Below are 20,142 nucleotides of genomic sequence, written 5' to 3'. Positions count from 1 at the left end.
GTGCATCTGTCCCTGCGGTTGTCACTTCGTGCTGTTGTTGTGCTTCACGAGCATTTGATTCGTCAAACTTATTGTAGTTTTCTCCGCAAATGCTGGGCCAGACCGAGGGCAGTACATACAGTACACGGCATTCCTTCCTTTGCATAGACTGCCTGAGCCTTTCCTGTCGCTAAGAGGAGGTTTTTGCCGTTTTCAACACCAGATCACCTGATGATTCCTCGTCTGAACTGTGCTCATTAGAAAATTGGGGCTGTAGTGGTACAGAAAGGTCTGAATGAACTCTTCTTTTGAAAAGTGAATCAACCGTTTGTTTCTTTGTCACCAAAGGGCCAAGCAAACGCAAGAGCACTTAAGGACTGGACACAGGATGATAGAGAACATCCATCACAGAATTGTCCACATCCAATATGGTGTCAAGGGGCATCATAAAGTGTTTTTTTCCCCCTGTTTTATGTCTATATTTAATTTAATTTAATTCTATAATGAATTAATCAAAATGAATGCATTATTTTTATCCATCCATCCATCCATCTGTTCTTTACATATTTCTGGAAAATGTTCCCATCCATGCAGCCAAACACTGTATTATATGGTTGAGGAAGTCATGAATGTAATGTTGTTGGTATGTTGTATGATCAAATGCAAGTGGCTGTTTGGTTGCTAATCAAGCCCTCAGGGACGAACTAAGTGGATCCTTGTGATCAAGGAATTAGTAACACTGCACAGGGATCAATTAGGTATAACACTGCGTTATTCTTGTTTTTATCTTAACAACAAGAAATTAGATCGTGCTACACACCACTAAGTTAAGTAATTGTGGAGTTAGTAGGTTACTGTCAAAGCAGTTGGGGAAGACTTGGTAGCAAAGAATGATTTATTCATAAAGAGACGGTTCAGTTTAGTTCACGGCATCATTTATGTTTTATTTATCTGGAAATTGCATGAAGGCAACTTTTGATCATACATGCATGCACATTCACTAACAGAAACAGAGAGGCACAAGCGCACATAAACACACACACACACACACACACACACCCCCTCAGGATTTCACTGGGATATTACACGTTGTACACAGACAAAGACACCATCCCCTCAGAGGCGTATTCTCTGTCAAATCTGCATCTAAAACACAGTCACACAGAGGCGCACATATGATTCCAGCAGCGAAGAGGGGCTTTTGCTGTAATCAAGCTGTGACAGTATATGAATGTCTTTCATGCGACCATGAATTATACACCAGGTCCGAGGCCACATGGGAAATCGACCCGGACCGGAGGAAACACTGCCAATAGTTTGACTGGAAAGATATCCGGCTTGTGTCTGCGAGCCCATAAGTTGAAAGGACACCTAATGAGAGCTTTCCCTCTGTAATGGCAATCCTATCCTACTATAGGGGTGGTTGCCCTTATAGAGAGAAACACAGAGAGAGAGGGAGAGGAGGAGGAGTGAGATGACTAAAGTCTCGCTCAGCTCAGCTGTACTGTTTGGAGTGCAGACCGTGCTGCCATGGCAACCATAAAGAGACATAGATTTTTCTTTCAGAGCACTGCGGCTTCACATGAAGTGTCTCTGGTATGTGAAACTCCACTTGAGACTGCACATGAATGTCATCTCTGTCTTATTATGCAGCCAGATTTAATGCACTGTTAGTCATTTTATCTGTGTTCTGATGGTATTGATTTTCAGTGAACAGTTGTGATGTTTGGATTCCTGTTTTCTTGCCGGAGTGACTAAGAGGCTGCGCGAAATGTGTGTGGGCGCGAAGCGAGCACTCTCACAGCTCACCAGCACTGACTTATCTCAGGTTACGTGAGGCTAAGACAGCATCCATGATATCATTCGCAGAACACGTGTACAGCCACAGATAGGAACATTACAGTCGTATCTCAAACATATCGATTCCTGAATAGCTTTGAGCTTCATTGTTTTGTGTTCATGCTTCCACCACTCCAGCATGTGTTGCAAAGCAGCCACTTAACCCAGCTGCTTCTTAATGAAACGAACATGCAGTAAACAATCACATAGCATTTTGAATCGTAATGCTTTTTTCAGATTTTCCATAGCGTACTTGAATGAGTGTAATTACCAGCTTTTGGTGTGGTTGCTGCAGGCTGGTAACAACATTATCATAATATTCTCTTTTCAACTCAATGGCATGGTAATATTGACCTTTAGATGGAGAGGGGGGGGTGAAGGAGTGGCGCTTTAATAAATGATTTTCTGCTCCTTGCTTAAAGCTTACATAGTAGTTTGGCCTTGAAGATGAAAGTGCTCGAAAAACATGCAATCTAACAATCATGAGAGCATCAAAACAAAAGCACAAGCAAATCAAATCAGAAGTAAACCTTCCACTTTGCAGCAAAACTGCCCACAACACATTCTCATCCCCCGGAGCCTCATTTAGCAATGTCGAGACAATGAAGTGGTAGAAAGCTACAAAACACACTGTCAGCGTAAGATAAGTGCATTTTCAAAAAGTGTCTGTTGTTTACTGTGGCCTGGCGTGCACTAAAAGCATTGTGTGTTGCATATCCAACCAATTTGCCGTGTCTGCTCTAAGCTTAGCTCAGTTTTGGAGCCGCAGAGGAGGACCAAAATTGCCCTTTTGCATGTGCTTTCAGGAACCACAGTGACCTATATGGAGACTGAATTATATAAAAAGGTAATCACATTTATAAATACTTTATTCTGGCTAATTACCCTGACGTGCCCACATTATTATGCATGTGTTTAACAGGCTGTTTTTCACTGGGGAGGCTATAGGGAATCGAGGGGCTTAATAAAACTTTTATCAATTCAAAACATTTACAAGCAGCTAAAGCAACACTAATTAACAAAAGTGTGATATAAGTCAGCAAATACAGACACTTTGTACACACACAACTTAGACAGGTGACTATAGAGCTGTACATTCTTCCAGAGGTAACTAATGCAGTAGTGCTTCACTTGGTTGTCATCACAATTGAGAAAAAGACTTTTATTTTGGAGAAATACAGGATGGGATTAGTCAGACAAGATCCATTTATTCACTTAGACTTGTCTTTGTTTGTCTGAACCTACAGAAGTCTTTGTGTCACATTCTCTGCTCTGTGGTCTTGTGATGATAAGTGGATGCTGCCTGATGTGGTGTTGATATAAATAATGCCCTGCTGTGATGCCCCCCCTCCTCCCCCACCATAACTCTGTCATAATTGTCACCTCTAGTGAGCTGTGGTTGCTAAGGATGTTTCCTGCAATTCACCACAGCAGTTGCCAATTAGTCAGCACACACTCACTCACACTTAAGACTGTGTTATATCACTGACGTATATGTGTATGTGTGTATATACCGCTGCTGTCTCTGGAGCATTTCCTGCTTATGTGCTTCATGCTTTTTGCTTGCAGGCTCCACTTTTCAAGCCTCTTGTCACTCTCATTTTGTCTTCTCAATTGATTGGCACACAATAAATCTCGTCCTACCAGATATATCTTGAGTGGTTGTGCCAAATCATTAAGAACATACAGCTGTCTCGCCGATTTTGAAGAAAAAAGGAAAAAAAAGCAGTGTAGCAGAAAACTCCTTTTCCATCCCTGATTTGTCTTAGAATCACACCATAATTAGAGACCATTTTCTTTCTCATTTAAACCTCTGTAATTCCTAATCCATTGTAATGTGGCCATTACTGGCTCATTTTTTACACTTGCTAAAGTCATTAGTCATTGCTAATTACCATATCGAATAGAGGAGGCCAGCCAGGGGAATTCTAATGAGAGTTTAGTGCTACAGCAGAATCTCTGGGAACTGTGGGTGGAGATCATATAACAAAGGATAAAGATCTGGATCTGACAGACAGACGATCCAATTCATTTTGCAAAACACGCACACCTGGAAAAATATTGGTCTCTGTTATGTCTACTTACAGTGCAGTACTGACACTGGTTGTATATGTTGTACATATACAGTGGAACATACTTACGCGTTCTATGCTAAGGGTGGATTTGCATTAAAAGAATGGAAAATACCTGTATTCATTAAAGCTGTTTAATCAATATTTTTGTATAAATAGCTTTTCAAATGACTGTGTGTGCGTTAAAGCACTTACTCATCATGCCGAACCTGCAATAATCACCTGTCTGAGCCGTTTCAGTTTCACTCAGCTCTATGGCGTGTTTCAGTGTCTTTCAGCTTATTGTTTTGGTTCAGTCTCACTGCTTCCGCCAACCCCCTGTTTCCAGATGCAACAGCAGCTGTTTTCTTTCATCGCCCTCGTTTTGATGACTCACTACAGGATAACACCCCACATAGTGAGACATGTTGCTGCATGGGGGGGGGGGGGGGGGGGGGGGCATATTCAGGACATATTCATAGTGAGCTTGAGTTTTGAGTTCAAACCCAGCGTCCTCCCTCACCTCAACACAACTGGACAATCATGCCGTGAAGTGGACGTTAATGTTGGATCGTTGATTTTGGACACAGACCTCCCTAATCTGATGTTGGAAAGTTGTGGGGAGAGGGGATTTCCTAAACTGTCAGAACATTTGACAAGCAGTTTGGACAGAGTATACTGGGCTCCTCAGAGATTTGTTAAGGGTCTTACAAGTTTTCTTGAGTATTTTGACCATCTTGGTCTTTTCAAAACATTAAGTTGTGACTCTTTCAATTCCACATCTTAAGTATTTAGTTTCTTCTAACTTAGAGGATCCTTTTGTAAGGACCTGGACTTGCAGTTATGATACAGTCATGGTATTTTTGCCCATTTAAAGAGATTTTATTTAATTATTTGTTATGTTCACTAAATGTATTGCTATTAATGCTGTTTTTCGAAAGGTGTATTAATCTCTACAGGCTACTTTACATATGTAATATGTAACATAACATTTGGGAGTGGATCTTTTTTATGTTGTCTATCTGCCTGGCATTCATTTTTAGAATCATTTACCTATTCAATGTGAAAAATTCTGTCACTTTATGGAGTCTCTAATCCTTTACCCCTTTGTATGATAGTGGAAACTGTTATATTGTGAATTCATGTTTGTTAATTGTCACTTTCTATTGCACATGAGGTGATGCGATTGGGTGCCAGCTTACAGCCACTCCGATTTAAGATCGCTCCTTATTTTTAATAATCATTTGCTTGATGAAGGTCTAGCACTGAAACATTTTAAATAAATGGTTTACTGTAAGTTAGACAATGTGCAGGATTTTTAATTGCTAACGTTACGCTAAGGTTTAATTGCTGCGTTACCTAAAATTAACAACTAAACCTAAATGAATAAAATAGGGGATTTGAAAGGGTTCAAGTTTGGTACTTTGTTTATTCTCATCAGATTTTGCTTCAGCATGTGATGTCTTTTTATTTCATTCTGATTCAGATTTTACTCTGACAAGAGAAAAACAGACAGATCTCTGAGATTTAGAGGCTTCAACAGGTAATTCTTCGGTATAGCTGCTTCTTAAATGATTTCAATAGTCAAATAATCAAAAATGATTTCAGCACTAATGATATGCACATGCGGTTCTACTGTATTGCTGTACGCACCACGGCTGTTGAGCTGGCGCTGCCTCTATTACCGTTTCTTTTCATAGTAATGCAATAAAAGAGGCAGAGTGAATAATTGATTAATCATTGCCTTAACATGACTATGAAATTACAGTGCTACTTGGACGATTTCCCTTACCGTAATAAGACAGCTTAGTTAATGTTTTACCAAAGCACCAAGGTTGGCTGCTGTGCAATAATGTATGAGGAGCGGAAAGGAGGCTCAAAGGAAGCGAGTTCAAAAGGAAACAAACAGAGACAAACAGGCCTGTGTTTGCCAGTCGCTCTCCTCAACTGGGGAGGAAGACTGCTGCTGAAGAACGAACACACACCCACCCACACACACACACACACACACACACACACACACACATACACACAGAGCCCCTTTATTTCTCCTCATCCCAGTCACACAGCAAATGGTGACCCGGTTGTTCACATATACACACACACAAACACACACACACACACACACACACACACACACACACACACTTGCATTGTCCTTAGGAAAAAAGTGTATGCAAGTTTGTATCTATGTGTGCGTGCTAGTGTGCACGCGTGCATACTTGAATGCATCGATGTCAGCGCCAAGGTGTAGGCCATTGTTGTCTTGGCTGAAAAAACAAACCCCTGTCAGCCCTCAAGCACATGAACAGACAGGCTGAGAGCACAGCGGAGATGCAGGGTGGATGGAGGGGAAAGGAAAAAGAAAGGAGAGGAAGAGAGGCGAGAGAGGAGGAAAGAAGAAGAAGAGAAAAAAAAGGGTGACTGAAGGAGAAGGATTAGACAGCTGTTTACTGCCATCTCTGGAGGCCAGCAGCAGTCAAAGCTAAGAAGTTTGTCAGCCTCTGGTGGTACTATCCAGTTTACTTTTCATCTCTGCCATTTCTCTCTCTCTCTCTCTCTCTCTCTCTCATATCGCTGTTTCAGCCTAACAGACCACACTTTTCCTCTTTTCCCCCAGTCTTAGGGTGGGTCTTTGTTTATCACATTGTTCTCTTTTTAACAGAACTGAGTAGTAATTAGACACAATTCAATCAGCAATGTAATGTGCACGGTATCGTAATTGTTATTGTAAAAGATCTAAAGAAATCTGCAAAATGTGGAACATTTACACTCACTTCATCTACAGTGTTTCTGTCCTCAAACCTCTAGGTAAAATTCATATTCGATCTGCTCCTGGAGACAAGAAGCTGATATCTGATCTGTCAGCCAGGATGAATAATAGTTTTTCTTATGTTGTTGTACCCTTGTCTGTTTGATAAGTTGAATCTTCGTCTTGACAGAGAGTTAATTGGCCACTATTTTAATAATCGAATAATGACTTCAGCCATTTTTTTGAGCAAAAATGCCAAAATTCACGGGTTGTAGCAGTTGAAACATGAGAACTTGCTCCTGTTCTTTGTCATATATAGTTCTATATACTGTATATATGAAAGTAAACTGGCTTTGGTTGGCAAAAAAATTCATTTAAGTATGTCACGGGAATTCAGAGAAATTAGAAATCTTTATTTATTTATGACATTTTCTCGACAAAACTATTAATCAGTTAATCAGTGAATACAATGAAAATAATTTTTAGCTTAATTTTAGCTCTAATTTTGATTATGTGCTTTGAATATTCCTATTTCCACAGTATTAACCTGTCTCTATAACATACACTAATGGTAACTATTTTCATAATATAATAAAACTTTGCTTTTTTTTTTTTTTTTTGGGTAATAGGCCCGACAAAATGTTCTTGAAAATATTCTCTTGTGATAATGAGGTTCAATAGGTTTGATTTTCTCTAATCTGAATCCAAATCCACTCATCAAATCTTTAGTTGTATTTGGTGGGGGGTGGTACCATTTTAAAAAATATGTCCTGTTTTCACTTCAGTGTCTAAGAGATTCTGCTGTGCTGAAAGTGTGCAGGGCTTTTCACCACATATTCAGTCACTGCTCTGTGACATTCATTAACCCTGCCCTCACTCTTTCTGCTGTTAGGGAAAGTTTTCTCCACATTGCTGTGCTGCAGCGACAGAGGCTGCAGATGCTAAAGTAAAAACCACTCAGTAAAAATGATTTTAATTCTGCTTTACCAGGCAGCAAATATCAGATAAATAAATTGCTAGGTTTTTTTGTATGCACGCAGTACTTAACTTTACCAGAAGGCAAAATTGGGGGGGTTAGGCTGTGGCAGAGCACTCATCCTTCTCAAGATATCAAAAATGCCACAATGTTTTTATTATTACATGAAGGACAACAGTTAAATATTTAGAAAGTGACTTGTTGCTCCGCCTATGTTGTCCCGCAAATATTGCATTTCACAAACATTTCGGTGACTTCGGAGACATGTATCCACACAAACAGTCAGCCATGTTCAGTCAGTTAACAACTGTGCCACTGAGTCAGTACATGTGAATATGGCAGTGTCAGACAGAAGCAAAAGAACCTTATCTTAAATAATTGACAATAAAAAATAAGTATTAAATCACAATGAACAGCCACAACATTATAACCAGTCACCTGTTGTTAATGTTGTGGCTGATCTGTGTATATGTATATGTGTATAGTCCTCCTTGTGTATCTTGATCCTATCAGATGGTATGTACTATTTATATGTACTTTATCTTTTGATATTTCGTACTTCGTAACATACTATTTTTGTCCACAATCTAAAGAGGGAAGTAGAGGGAAAACAATAATAGACCTTACCATGTATGGATGCTGGGAGATGCTGCTGGTGCCCCTTTATTGGCTTTTTTTTTGGTCTATGTTTACATAAATATATATAATACATATAGTACTGTTTACCTGATGAGGGTCCAAGGACTGAGATGTTTTTTTTGGCTCTGTAACTGTATCTCTAATTTTCACTTCTGACGCAGGAGAATCCAGCGTCTTGTTCATGAACAGTTTTGCTGCAGTAATAAATATTCACTGAGGTATTTGGAAAAAACATGTTGCTCTTCTCACTTCACAGTCAAAGCTTAACCTTACGCACAGCCGTTTTAGCAGTGATCAGTGAACAAGTCAAAATACACACACACACACACACACATACACACACACACACACACACCCTGCAGACAGCTCTGCATTCTCCCGCCTGATTTTCAAAGGCTCTGCATCCATTCTGTGTTTGCTTTGCACTCGCTCCCTGGCTGCTCTTTCATCATCCACCCGTCATCTGAAAAGCATCTTAAATGATTATGTTTTAGCTTCTCTTTTTTTTTCTTTTTTTTTTTTTCCCCCCATACTTAATCTCGCCTTCATGTTCATGCTCCATTTGGCTTGACGGCACAAAGGTGAATCATGAAAGCCTTTTTTGTTTCAGATTTGTGTCATTTTCATTGCGTAAGCCCCGCCACTCTGTGCCTCCGCGCTTGTCGTGGACCTGATATGTAACGCAACATGATTTCTGCTGTTGCTGTTCTAGCTGGCTTCTCTCGAGGTGAGGAGACATGCACAGGGGAAAGACAGGGATTTGACTCAGGGGATTTTGCTCAAAAATCATCCTGTTTTTTTTTCTTTTTTTCTTTTTTTGAAAGTGCAATTAGAGCAGTGTCTAAGTGTTCTCCTCTGCTTATTAATCCCCAACAATTAATGCGCGTGGTTGCATGAAACATATTGGCAACTTTCTTAAAGTGAGATTAATTTGGCAGGCAGGAAGCTGAGTGGGCCTTTGTGGAACTGGTTATCTTTCCTTAGCACATTGGACTAAGCTCTCCAAGCCTGGTGGAATGAAGAGTGTGTGAGTGCAGAGGGAGTGTGATGCAATGTAGGTCATTTGGATGGTGCGAACATCACAAGGTTTTTGATTGATTTTCTTGATTGTGCGCAAAATTTGGCCAGGAAGAAAAAGACGGTTGCTATTTATTTTCCAAGTCATTGCATTAATATATATTATTTATTCTGTTTGATGCATGAAAAAAATAACATGGGAAAACATTTTATGAATTGGAGTGTACATGATCTTGTAATACAGTGTCTTTTATGTATTTATTTTTGATCCAACCAAACATCCTGTCCTCCTGTTTTTAGCTCTCTGTCTGGCCGTATTGTTGGAGGCGTGTGGTGGTTCTTCACCCTTATCATCATCTCCTCCTATACTGCCAACTTGGCTGCCTTCCTGACAGTGGAGAGGATGGTGTCTCCTATAGAGAGTGCTGAGGATTTGGCCAAGCAGACTGAAATCGCCTATGGAACGCTGGATGCCGGTTCCACCAAAGAGTTCTTCAGGGTGAGGAAACATTTATTCAAACACTAACCTCTGTGACAAATACAAAATACTTTTCCAGTGACTGCTTCATATTAAAAGCCAGCCTGTGTTTTGCCAGTTGAACGCTTTAAACGCGAAGCAGGAGCAGTAGTTTTACAGTTTAAAGAGAGATATAATATAGTATTCACACTGACTGTCTCTTTCTCTTTCCTCCCATCTCTCTCATTTCCATTCCTGGTTGTCAGAGGTCTAAGATCGCTGTGTTCGAGAAGATGTGGTCCTACATGAAGGCGGCTGACCCATCTGTGTTTGTCAAGACCACGGACGAGGGTGTAATGAGAGTCAGGAAGTCCAAGGGCAAGTATGCCTACCTGCTGGAGTCCACTATGAACGAGTACATAGAGCAGAGGAAACCCTGCGACACCATGAAGGTGGGAGGGAACCTGGACTCTAAAGGTTATGGCATCGCCACACCCAAGGGCTCCCCTCTCAGGTAAACCTCTGCCACTGCACTGGATAAAAGCCTTCAAGAGCTTTTATTGGAGCTCATGCATGAGCATCATATGTCACCTGTTCATTTGCAGAATTTCCTCATGTATGAACACATACATGAGCTTGGATTTATTGGTTTCATGCCTTTTTTATTTATTTGTGCATCTTTTTTTTATCATAATAATATAACATATCAGTTTTAGTATTTTGTTTTTCATACTTTGAATTCATTCTGATCAGATGTAGAAGGCATGCTGATGCTTTTAAAATACTTCATCAAACTTTTTTTTCTTTTGTTTGTAGTTTGCGCACGTCACACAGACATTTACAACTCCATCGTGCCCATATTCATGACTGAAGCCCATCTTTGTTTGTGTCTGCATATGTACGTATGCAGCCAGCCTATTCGTAGCTGACTTGTGAGCACTGGCAGAAGTGTAAAGTACGACTATGGAATATGTTCCCACACTTGTTTTCCTGCTGCCCTTTAATTACATTCTTCTTCATAAGTATTTGCGATGGCTGGTTTCATGCGGTCTGCTTCGAGCATCCCCTGGAACACACACGCATACAAGATGTAACTGCACCTCTCACAAACCAGCAGGGCTTTTGAAGCAGGATCCCAAATACAAGGAGCACATCCCATATGGCTACTTTCCCACTTACACCAGGGCTCGCACCTTGAATGTAGAGTCAGCAGAGTTGAATTTATATTTGCCATATTCAATGTAATAATTGATGCAATGAATGATAATTCATACTTGATGTACTTATGCGATCGATGTCCAAGAGCAGCAGCTGTCATTTCACATTACATTAACATATTAACCAACTTCCCATTCATATTTCTCCTGTTACTACAGAGAGAGAACAGGAGCTGGTGGCATCTGAAGCTTTTAATCTGTCTCTAATAGGCCCCATTCATTTTAATGAAAGGAGCCATATGGGGAGATTTCATTCAAACTCTCTGAGGATTCATTCGGCTTCCACCTTGGTTGACAGCCAAAGGTCAGAACACGCTGACAAGCCTTAGTCAGTGGCTCCTTATAAAATCCAGACAAATTGGATTTCATACTGCCAGTAAGTGCTGTATTAGTAGTAAGACAAGTGGTGAATTGAATCTGCTCCCAAATCATGTCGTCAGCTTGGTCTAAACGTACAGTGTAGCAATGCCATGCAGTGTTGAACAGCCGAGGATGGCCCCCATTATCTCCCTCTCTTTGTGTTAATTATTAGCCAACGATGTGTGTTATTCGCAGGTTGCCACTCTGTCCATTCACAGATGTCTGATACTGAGTTTCACTAACAGATAACAAATGTTCATGATTGGACGTTTTGTGTTAAAGGAATGGAAATGAGAATAATTCGAATGTTTTTTATGGGTCAGGGAGAAGTGAACTGATTGTGCTGCTTACCTAGAATCAGACATATGTGAATGTCCTGTCAGTTCAAAGAGTTCAGTTCAATTATAACTGTAATGCATTGTTGATACATGACTTTGTATTGCTGAATTTTCAATTTGCTGAACATTAGGGATGCACCGATCTGACTTTCTCTCTCAAGATACTGAGTCAGATACATAATCTCAGAGTATCTGCTCATACCGATCAGATACCAGTTCACATTGCGTGGAACTCATTGGGAAAATTCTTATGTAGATTAACTGTAGCTAAAGAAAAACATCAATTCAGTTTTTGGTTAAATTAGCTAGCCATGATTACAACACTTTCTGTTTCACTGCATTCACGTTAAAATGCATTTATTGTGCTTCACAAGTGGAGAGTAACAGTGGTGGAAAGAAACTAAGTACATTTACTCAGTTACTGTACTGAAGTATAAAATTTGAAGTACTTGAAGTAGTTTTACTCCAGTACAATTATCTGACAGCTGTAGTTACTAGTTACTTTTTAGATTAAGATTTTTTCATACAAAACATATGAAGAATTTATAAAATATGATGCTTTGTGATAAATGAAAGTACATACCTAACAATATACGTAAGTAGAGCTGAAATGATCAGTTGATTAATCGATTAGCTGATTGACAGAAAACTTACCCTATTTTGATAATCTTTGCCAAAATGCCAAACAGTTCATGGTTCCACCTACTCAAATATTTGCTGCTTTTCCTATAACTTATTTTAGTAATTTTTATTATTTTTAATAATTGTGAGGTTTGAGCAAAACAAACACAATTATTTTCTGAACTTTTACTGACAAAACAGTCAGTTGAATTGATTAATTGAGCAGGTAATCAGCAGATTATTCCATAAGGAAAATTATTATTTACAGCCCTAAATAAATACATCTCAACCAACTACAACAGTAAAATGCTGCCTAGACATTGATGTAACAGTAGCGATAGTCTAATGTTGAAATAATATAACAGTCACATGGGACATTTTTCTGCGTGAGTACTTAAGTACTTTTTCCTGATAATACTTACATACTTTCAGTGCATGACCTTAACTTGTAATGTATTTTAAATTTTTACAGAGTGGTATTAGTACTTTTACTTAAGGATCTGAATACTTCCTTCACCACTTAGACTAGCAGCAGTAAAGCAACGGAATGAAGCAGAATAGAAAATCGCACATGTATAATGTGGATTGTCACTTATGACCGAAACAGATCTCACAACATTGAACTTGTCATTGGATATATAAAAATATATATGTTGTATTATTTTTGTTGCACTGCAGCCCCTAATTGAAAGTAGCTCTTTGAAAACAAAGCTACTCAAATGACATAACTCTTTGTTTTACAGGGCGGTCATCAAAGAACACTTCCTGATCCTGATTCCTGTTTAATGTTCTGTATATATTCTGTGCTTCCTGCTCCATTTCTTACATGCACGATGTCCAGCCACCCCCATGTCTGCCTGACTGTTTACCCCATCCTGCCTAACATACAGTAGCCTCCCTGACATCTGCTCGCCTCGAACCAACTGATCAAACTAACATAATGACCTGCAGGTCTCCAGACCATTCATGTCCACACACTTTGACTTCTTTCTTTCTGTCTGAGTCCACTGGGCTGAGAAAGAATTCAGAGGTTTTACCAGCTCCGTGTTCCCTACAGCTGTGTTGTGAACTCAAGGTTGGGGATAAAGACTCTTCTGCGTCCACTGGTGAGAAAGGCAGAATGTTACCAAGCTAAATTGTTGCTGCTGAAGAGAAGAACAGACACTGATTCGAGAGCAAAGACAATCTGACAAAGTCTGTAATCTTAACTTCTTTTATGCAAATTATGATGTCAGATTTTGCCTTTCTGTGATTTGTGGATGGAGAGAGTCTTTGTTCACGGCCAGTCAGCTATAGGAAATACACACACACACTCACCAGAGAGAGAAAGCAACCTTTGAGGAGATGCTTTGGACGAGACGGTTCGTATGGTCTCAGGACTCTCTATAGTTGGTCACACAGTTTCCTTTCAGCCTGTTAAAGACATAAACTTTCCATGAAAGTGAACGTGACTGTTAAAACATTCAAAGCCTCAGTCTGTATCTCTGCTGATAGTTATAAATGAATCAACATGGGCCTCTATCCACCAGGATGCCGTTATGGGTTGAATATTGATAGGTTAGTTACCATAGCAATCTGTATGCTGGTGCCACTGAAAGGAAATTACCATCTGTAGACAGTCCTCTGTATCCAAGTCATCTCCATTTATAGTGTCTGCTCTGCCTCTCTCTGAGGCCCCTGCTTGGTAAAACCTGACTTTACTACTGTATGGGTGCTCAGCATTTTAGCCCCAACTAACATATATTGAACATGTGCATCCAAAGCCAGGACTCCTGCTTCATATCAGTAGTTATCAGCAGGAGAGTCTCAAATAGAAAGTCAATGTTGTCATAATCACCACCACCATGCGACCAATCTTTTTATATCTGTCCCATAGAGTGTCTCCTAATGACTATCATTTTATATTATTTTCAAGAAACCCAGTAAACCTGGCAGTGTTAAAACTGAACGAGCAGGGCCTCTTGGACAAATTGAAAAACAAGTGGTGGTACGACAAGGGAGAGTGCGGCAGCGGGGGCGGGGACTCCAAGGTCAGAGCCAGTTTGAAAAACCCTGCGGGTAACCCACCACCACTGAGAGTGGAGGGAGGGTTGTGGGGAAGTGGGTAACCGGCAGGCTCACACTGCACTTCTACTCAGACAACACTTTATCTCTCTGTGGTGTGGGGAAGAGCAAAGGGAAAGTGCCAAGGGGGGGATTATGTGGCCACCAGCGGCTGAATCTGAAAACCACAGAGGGGGGGGGGATTTTGTATCATCAGCCTTGCTTAAACAAAATGAGCGACAATAATTTAAAACGGATCAATGTCCTGTAATTAAACCAGCTGGGTCGCTCATGCTCATTGATACATTAAAACCACATGCATCCATTTAGATATGGATTATATTCCTGTTTATTTTTCAAATGTGGCCATTTACATCCTTGCTTTTAACTAAAGATACAACTGAGACATTCAGGTTGCATAAATGAGGGTAAGCAGTGTGCCGGTTACCCAAAGTGATATAGTAATACACATCTACTGCCTTAGGGAGCAAGCCAAGCTAGATGGAGTATTAATGCATATCACTTTGACTCTGATGTTTCTAATGATTTTTATGCTTTATATATGTGTGTGGGTGTGTGTGTGGTGTGTGTGATAAGTGATAAGTTTGACCGATAAGCCAGCTCAAGCATTAACGTGTGTATGTATTTGCTGCTGTGTGTTTCTGAATTAATAACATAAAATAACATGGTATAATATGTTATTTATGTTATTTCCTTATGGTTGGAAGAATCCCAGTAAACCTAGCGGTGTTGAAACTCAATGAGCAAGCCGTCTTAGACAAACTGAAAAACAAATGGTGGTACGATAAAGGGGAGTGTGGCAGCAAGGACTCCGGAAGAAAGGTTAGTCTCCAACCCAAACCTGTCACCTCACAGCACCTCCCAGCACAACCCTGCCCTGATCCTAGACCAGCCCCACGTCCAGCCCTCAGCCTCTATTACACTGAGCAATATGCCCATGTGGCTCTGGTGGTACTACCGTATTGGCCCGAACATAAGACGACCCCGCATTTAGAACACGTTTTTGGATAAATACTAAGATGAGAAACACTACATGCAACAGAGTAGGTAGATACACTGTGTTTAACATGTATTGTTACATTTAAATAAAGGTGCAGTAAATGACTAAAAACAAAGTAATCAACTTAAAAAGTTGTATTTGTTTATAGTAAGTTATGTATGAGTAAAGAAATTACATTTTGGGATACAAGATTATGAAAAAAATATGAAAAATCAGTACATCAGTCTAGCAAAACAAATAATTTGATTGGACACTTTCGCTTCATCAAGAAACATTTTGAATTCCAATAATCAAATGGAATCAAATCAACCCCTTCCTGCTACTGTCACTACTACTGCTATTATTATTTTCCACAAATGTAGGAAATTGTTTGTGTTTTCTAAATTTTCAGCTCTCTTTCTAGTCTAGCCATGTTCAAAAATGAAAACACTCGAGTGAATGCAATCCATTTATGCTGTAAGATTTACATGTAATTTAGTCTACATTACTTGCTGAAGAGCAGCCAGTGTCATTGAAAGGACCATAGTTAATGCTATAGCACAATTTAACAGTAGTGAAGTCAGCACACTGGCTCAGCGATATCAGTTACACTACAGTATACCTATACCTGCTAACATTAGCCACCAAAAGCAATAGGTCATACCAAACCAAGTAAGGCTATATGAGGGAAAGCCCTAACTGAACATCAATGTCTTTTACTGCCTATGAATTCAACTTTTAATTGGCAACAGGACAAATTGGTTTTCTTTTTTCCTTTCGAATGTGACATAGCTTACTGGAATTTTTTGGGGTTGATCAGTGCTAGCAGGTATTAGACCATAGCATGCTCAGCAACACTAAAACAAGCTAGCTTAGCACAGGTCCGTCGTAGAGTAGCAATTCTGTAGCACACGAGCCCTCATTATTCAAAGACATCTGCTGTTGTGAATATGTAAAACATCTGGTCCTCTTATGTGAAAGGACCCCCACCTTTAAAAATGTATCTTTCAAAGGAAAACATCGTCTTATATTTGGGCCAGTATTCTGGTGGTACTCCGGTGTCTGTTTCTTCCCACTGATGAGCTTGTGTTGTCAGAGATTTAATGTTCATTACCAGCGTGTAAATAAATATTGTGTGGTGGATTAGTTAGGATTGTTATTTATACTGATATACACATAGGGACTACAGTTACCATATAGGTGGAATAAATCCTCTTAAAATAGATTGTCCAACCCCCCAAACACACACAGACGCATACACACAGATCAAGTCCTATGATAACCTTGAGTTTGTACTAGATTAAATAAAAATCACTCTGAAAGTAATTTGCTAGAATAGATCTCCATCCCAAGGAGGAAAAAAAAATGAGAAAAAGAAACAGGACATGAGGGAGACAGATGATGACATTAGGCCATTGGACTTTACTGAACCCTTCAAATAAGTTTAGCCATAGCCTTTGCCATAACCTTTATGATAATTCTGCCCCATCTCACACTGGAGAGTGTGCATGTATAGATGCAAACCCTGTCAATCTGCTAGATCGACCCCCAAGTCACACCAAGTCTGCCACTGTGCTTGCATGCATTTGTGGTTTATGTTATCCACTGTCTCAAGAAGCAGCTCTTCGTGTCAGAAAAGCTTTGCTCTTGAGCTCAGCTACCTCTGAATGTGGTTGAGATGTAACCAGCCTTCTGATCTGTCAGCACAAGATCTTTTTCTCTTCCTTCCCCCTGCTCATATTTTCATAGTTGAATGCAGGGGTGTCAAACTATGTGCTATGGTGGGCTCTGTCTCTGTGGAACATATTACAAATAATATTATCTTATGTAGAGATTTTAACATAGCAAAGGCTCAAAGCAAGGTACTCCATTATTTGTTAGTTTAGTCATTGGTCAATTAACAAATAATGTTTGCAGACATAAGTCACAATTCATAAATTCATATTTAAGAGCTGTTTACTGTGAAATTTTCAATCTCTCTGTAGTAAATATTGTGTTTGGGAACATAACTTGACTTGAAAGATATAATTTGACATTTTGGAAAAGTTGCTTGATCACCTTCTTCCCGAGAGTTAAATGAGAAGATTTAACCACTCTCATATTTATGCACTAACAATGTTGCTGCAGCTAGTTCAAATTAGCTTAGCATAAAGACTGGAAACAGGGGAACGGCTAGCTTAGCTAAAATCCACCTGGCAGCAGCTGTAAAGCTCACTAACACATAGGTTTTATGTGCATTTAATTTGTTTTGTTTAATAAAACAATCCGGCACATAAACCCTGGTAATTTAATGTTTTAATATTTCTGTTTTATGCTAACCTAAGCTAACTGGCTGCAGGCTTTAGCTTCATATTTACCATACAGGGATGAGAAAGGTATCAGTCTTCTCATCACACTCTCTGCAACAAACTGAACAAGCTATTCTTTCAATATGTGATGCTTTTCATTTTGCAACTATTTTCTCATCTGCTTAAAGTACACTTACACTCTCTGGAACAACTCTTAACTCTCTATTCTAACATTTATTCACTGTGTGAAGGGATAAGACACTTCATTAGTAGCTTTTGTATTTTTTAAGTAGAAAGTTTCAATACACACACGTTCACATACACTCCATCCAAGGATTTGGCCGCTAGGACCAACATTAGGAAGCTTTGTGAACACAGCTCCAGGTGATAAACATAAATTCAACCTGAGAGGAAGAATTAGTCTCTGAAATCTGCATACTCTCAGTCGTCCATAGCACACAGATTGACACACTTGAGTATAAAAACATTAATTACATCACATAATACTACTTTATATGGAAGGATTATCTAAATGATGTTCGGCCCAAAGACAGACCAAATGTATTAAAATGCAAATTTGCCCTTGGAGTTAAAATCTATTTATCTAAGTGAATGGAGAAATAAAAGCCTGAAAATCTGTGGTGGCTAATAGCCTGTGCTAATTGTAAACTCAAATGCAGGTCAAGGCATAATAACAACTGTAACAGCATAGCTTTCCATGTAGCATTGATCTCAAATGTATTCCCCAAGTGGATTTACATGAAATAACCTCCCCGTTAGTCGTCATTGTTCCATGACTTAAATTATATTGACTGATTTAAGTCTTAATCTTAATGATTCCATTTAATTATAGACTATAAATAGGCAGAAATGTAAGGAGGTACCATTGCAATAGAGAATAATGGCCTATAATATGAAGCAATGTCAAACTTGTCAAATGACTTGTTTGTGCTGTTGCTGCATGAATGCATGTGTTGTGGGGTGTTTATGTATTTTACCTGAACCTACCAGTTCCCTCACAAAATCTTATTTGTAGAAAATAGTTGTGTGTGTTTGAGTAATTTGACTGAGACATTGTGTAAAATTTTTAGAAATGTATAGTCAAAAATATTAGATCAGTATCTGTTTTCAGTATCTGGGGCCTGTCTCACGAAGCAAGTTCAAACAGTGTGGTTCTTCAATTAGTATCAAGCATTACTGATCTAATCTAACACTGGTGAATCTGGTCTCACAAAGCTTGTTTCAACAAAGCTATGAACCCGTGCACTTGCAACATGTGGGATCTTCAAAGAAACATGAATAACTTTGTCTTCTTCCCTTACGAAGAAAAAAAATGACACAAATAAATATGAAACAAACAGAAAATTAAAATGTTTCACTAATGTAACCTCTGTTTCTGTAGAGAGGAGCACTGCGGCAGCATGCTTTGTTAAATTAAAAATGACTTGATAAAGGCCTGTGACCAAAATGTGGCTTGAATAAATCACTGGGAGCTAATTTTCAGTGTGCAGACATTCTTCTTTTTTAAATTAAAAAGGCTGATTACTTCTCGTCATTAGGGCGCAGTCAGAATACTTCTTATTTATATGATAGTGTCATCATGAAGTCGCCTCACATTCTCTGTCTCTGCAGTGATGGAATATCCAACATGGAGTCCAACAGTGTACACTCGACCTCAGTGCAATTAATATGCAGCAGTAGACTTTATTCAAGGCTTTTCTGACTACCTACTGTACTTGCTGTTCTGTGAGAAACTCTGGTTTATAGCCGCAAAGGAACAACTACAAATAATTTATGATCTTTTTTTTTATCAATACCTATTGTAAAATGTGCCAAAAGTTGAGTGGGCAGGGGGTATCATGCAGTGTCACCATAAATTTACTGAGCCCTCTGACAGGTGACAGCATTCTCTAACCCTGACCAAATGTATTGTTAAACTGTGTTTTTCCGACATTGTCTAGTACTGTAATGTTTTTGCTGGAAGCCCTGTTTTGTAGTCAAAGAGGAACACTGACTTTATCACAAATCTTTAATTTATTTCTGATGTAATAAATTATCTTAGGAGTTATAAAACAAAGTCATTTTACCATTTTATATAAAGTTATTTTAACATGATCAGCACAGTAATTTTATCCATACTTGGATTATTACTCAAAGATCTCCTCACAGTTGCCGGAACAAAAACTTCTTCTAGGTTATCCAGCTAACATATTAAATGCTACTCTGTGAGACAGGCCTCTGAAATATGTTTTTATTGTCGATGTCTTGTTTTTGTGTGGTTATGTGTTTGTTTTGTCCTCTTGTGTCATGGTTGTACAGGCTCACCTGTATTCTCTGTGTGTGTGTGTGTGTGTGTGTGTGTTTGTGTGTGTGTGTGTGTGTGTGTGTGTGTGTGCATGTGTGTCTGTGTGCGTGTGTGCTCCTAAGAATGTATGGGTCTGTTTGAGTATATTTGTTATTTTGCTATAGTGAATTTGAGTCCTTGCACTTGTGTATGTGTGTGTCACATGTGTGTGTATGTGTACAGTCTTTGGTATTGCTCCTCAACACTTTGCTCTGCCCCCC

At 39.3% G+C, this 20,142-nt stretch overlaps 1 protein-coding gene across 3 annotated transcripts in view; it reads left to right on the top strand.

Annotated features, from left to right (window-relative positions):
- The window catches only part of gria1a (glutamate receptor, ionotropic, AMPA 1a), a 65,379-nt gene that overhangs the window by 42,772 nt on the left and 2,465 nt on the right, over positions 1-20,142 (top strand). For 2 of the 3 annotated variants that reach the window (XM_023419314.2, XM_087177391.1), the window contains exons 12-14: positions 9,554-9,752; positions 9,977-10,224; positions 14,162-14,276. In XM_023419314.2, the coding sequence (XP_023275082.2) occupies positions 9,554-9,752; positions 9,977-10,224; positions 14,162-14,276 (562 nt within the window). Of the gene's footprint in view, positions 1-9,553; positions 9,753-9,976; positions 10,225-14,161; positions 14,277-15,017; positions 15,133-20,142 lie in introns of all 3 variants that reach the window. The other variant, XM_087177392.1, reaches the window with a different exon arrangement.

The sequence above is a fragment of the Seriola lalandi genome, unplaced genomic scaffold, assembly GCF_002814215.2.
Source record: "Seriola lalandi dorsalis isolate HSWRI2012SDOR001 ecotype SW California unplaced genomic scaffold, Sedor1 jcf7180002054598, whole genome shotgun sequence".
Classification (NCBI taxonomy): domain Eukaryota; kingdom Metazoa; phylum Chordata; class Actinopteri; order Carangiformes; family Carangidae; genus Seriola; species Seriola lalandi.
The sequence above is the reverse complement of the archived record's forward strand: the minus strand, read 5'-3'. Positions and strand labels throughout refer to the sequence as shown.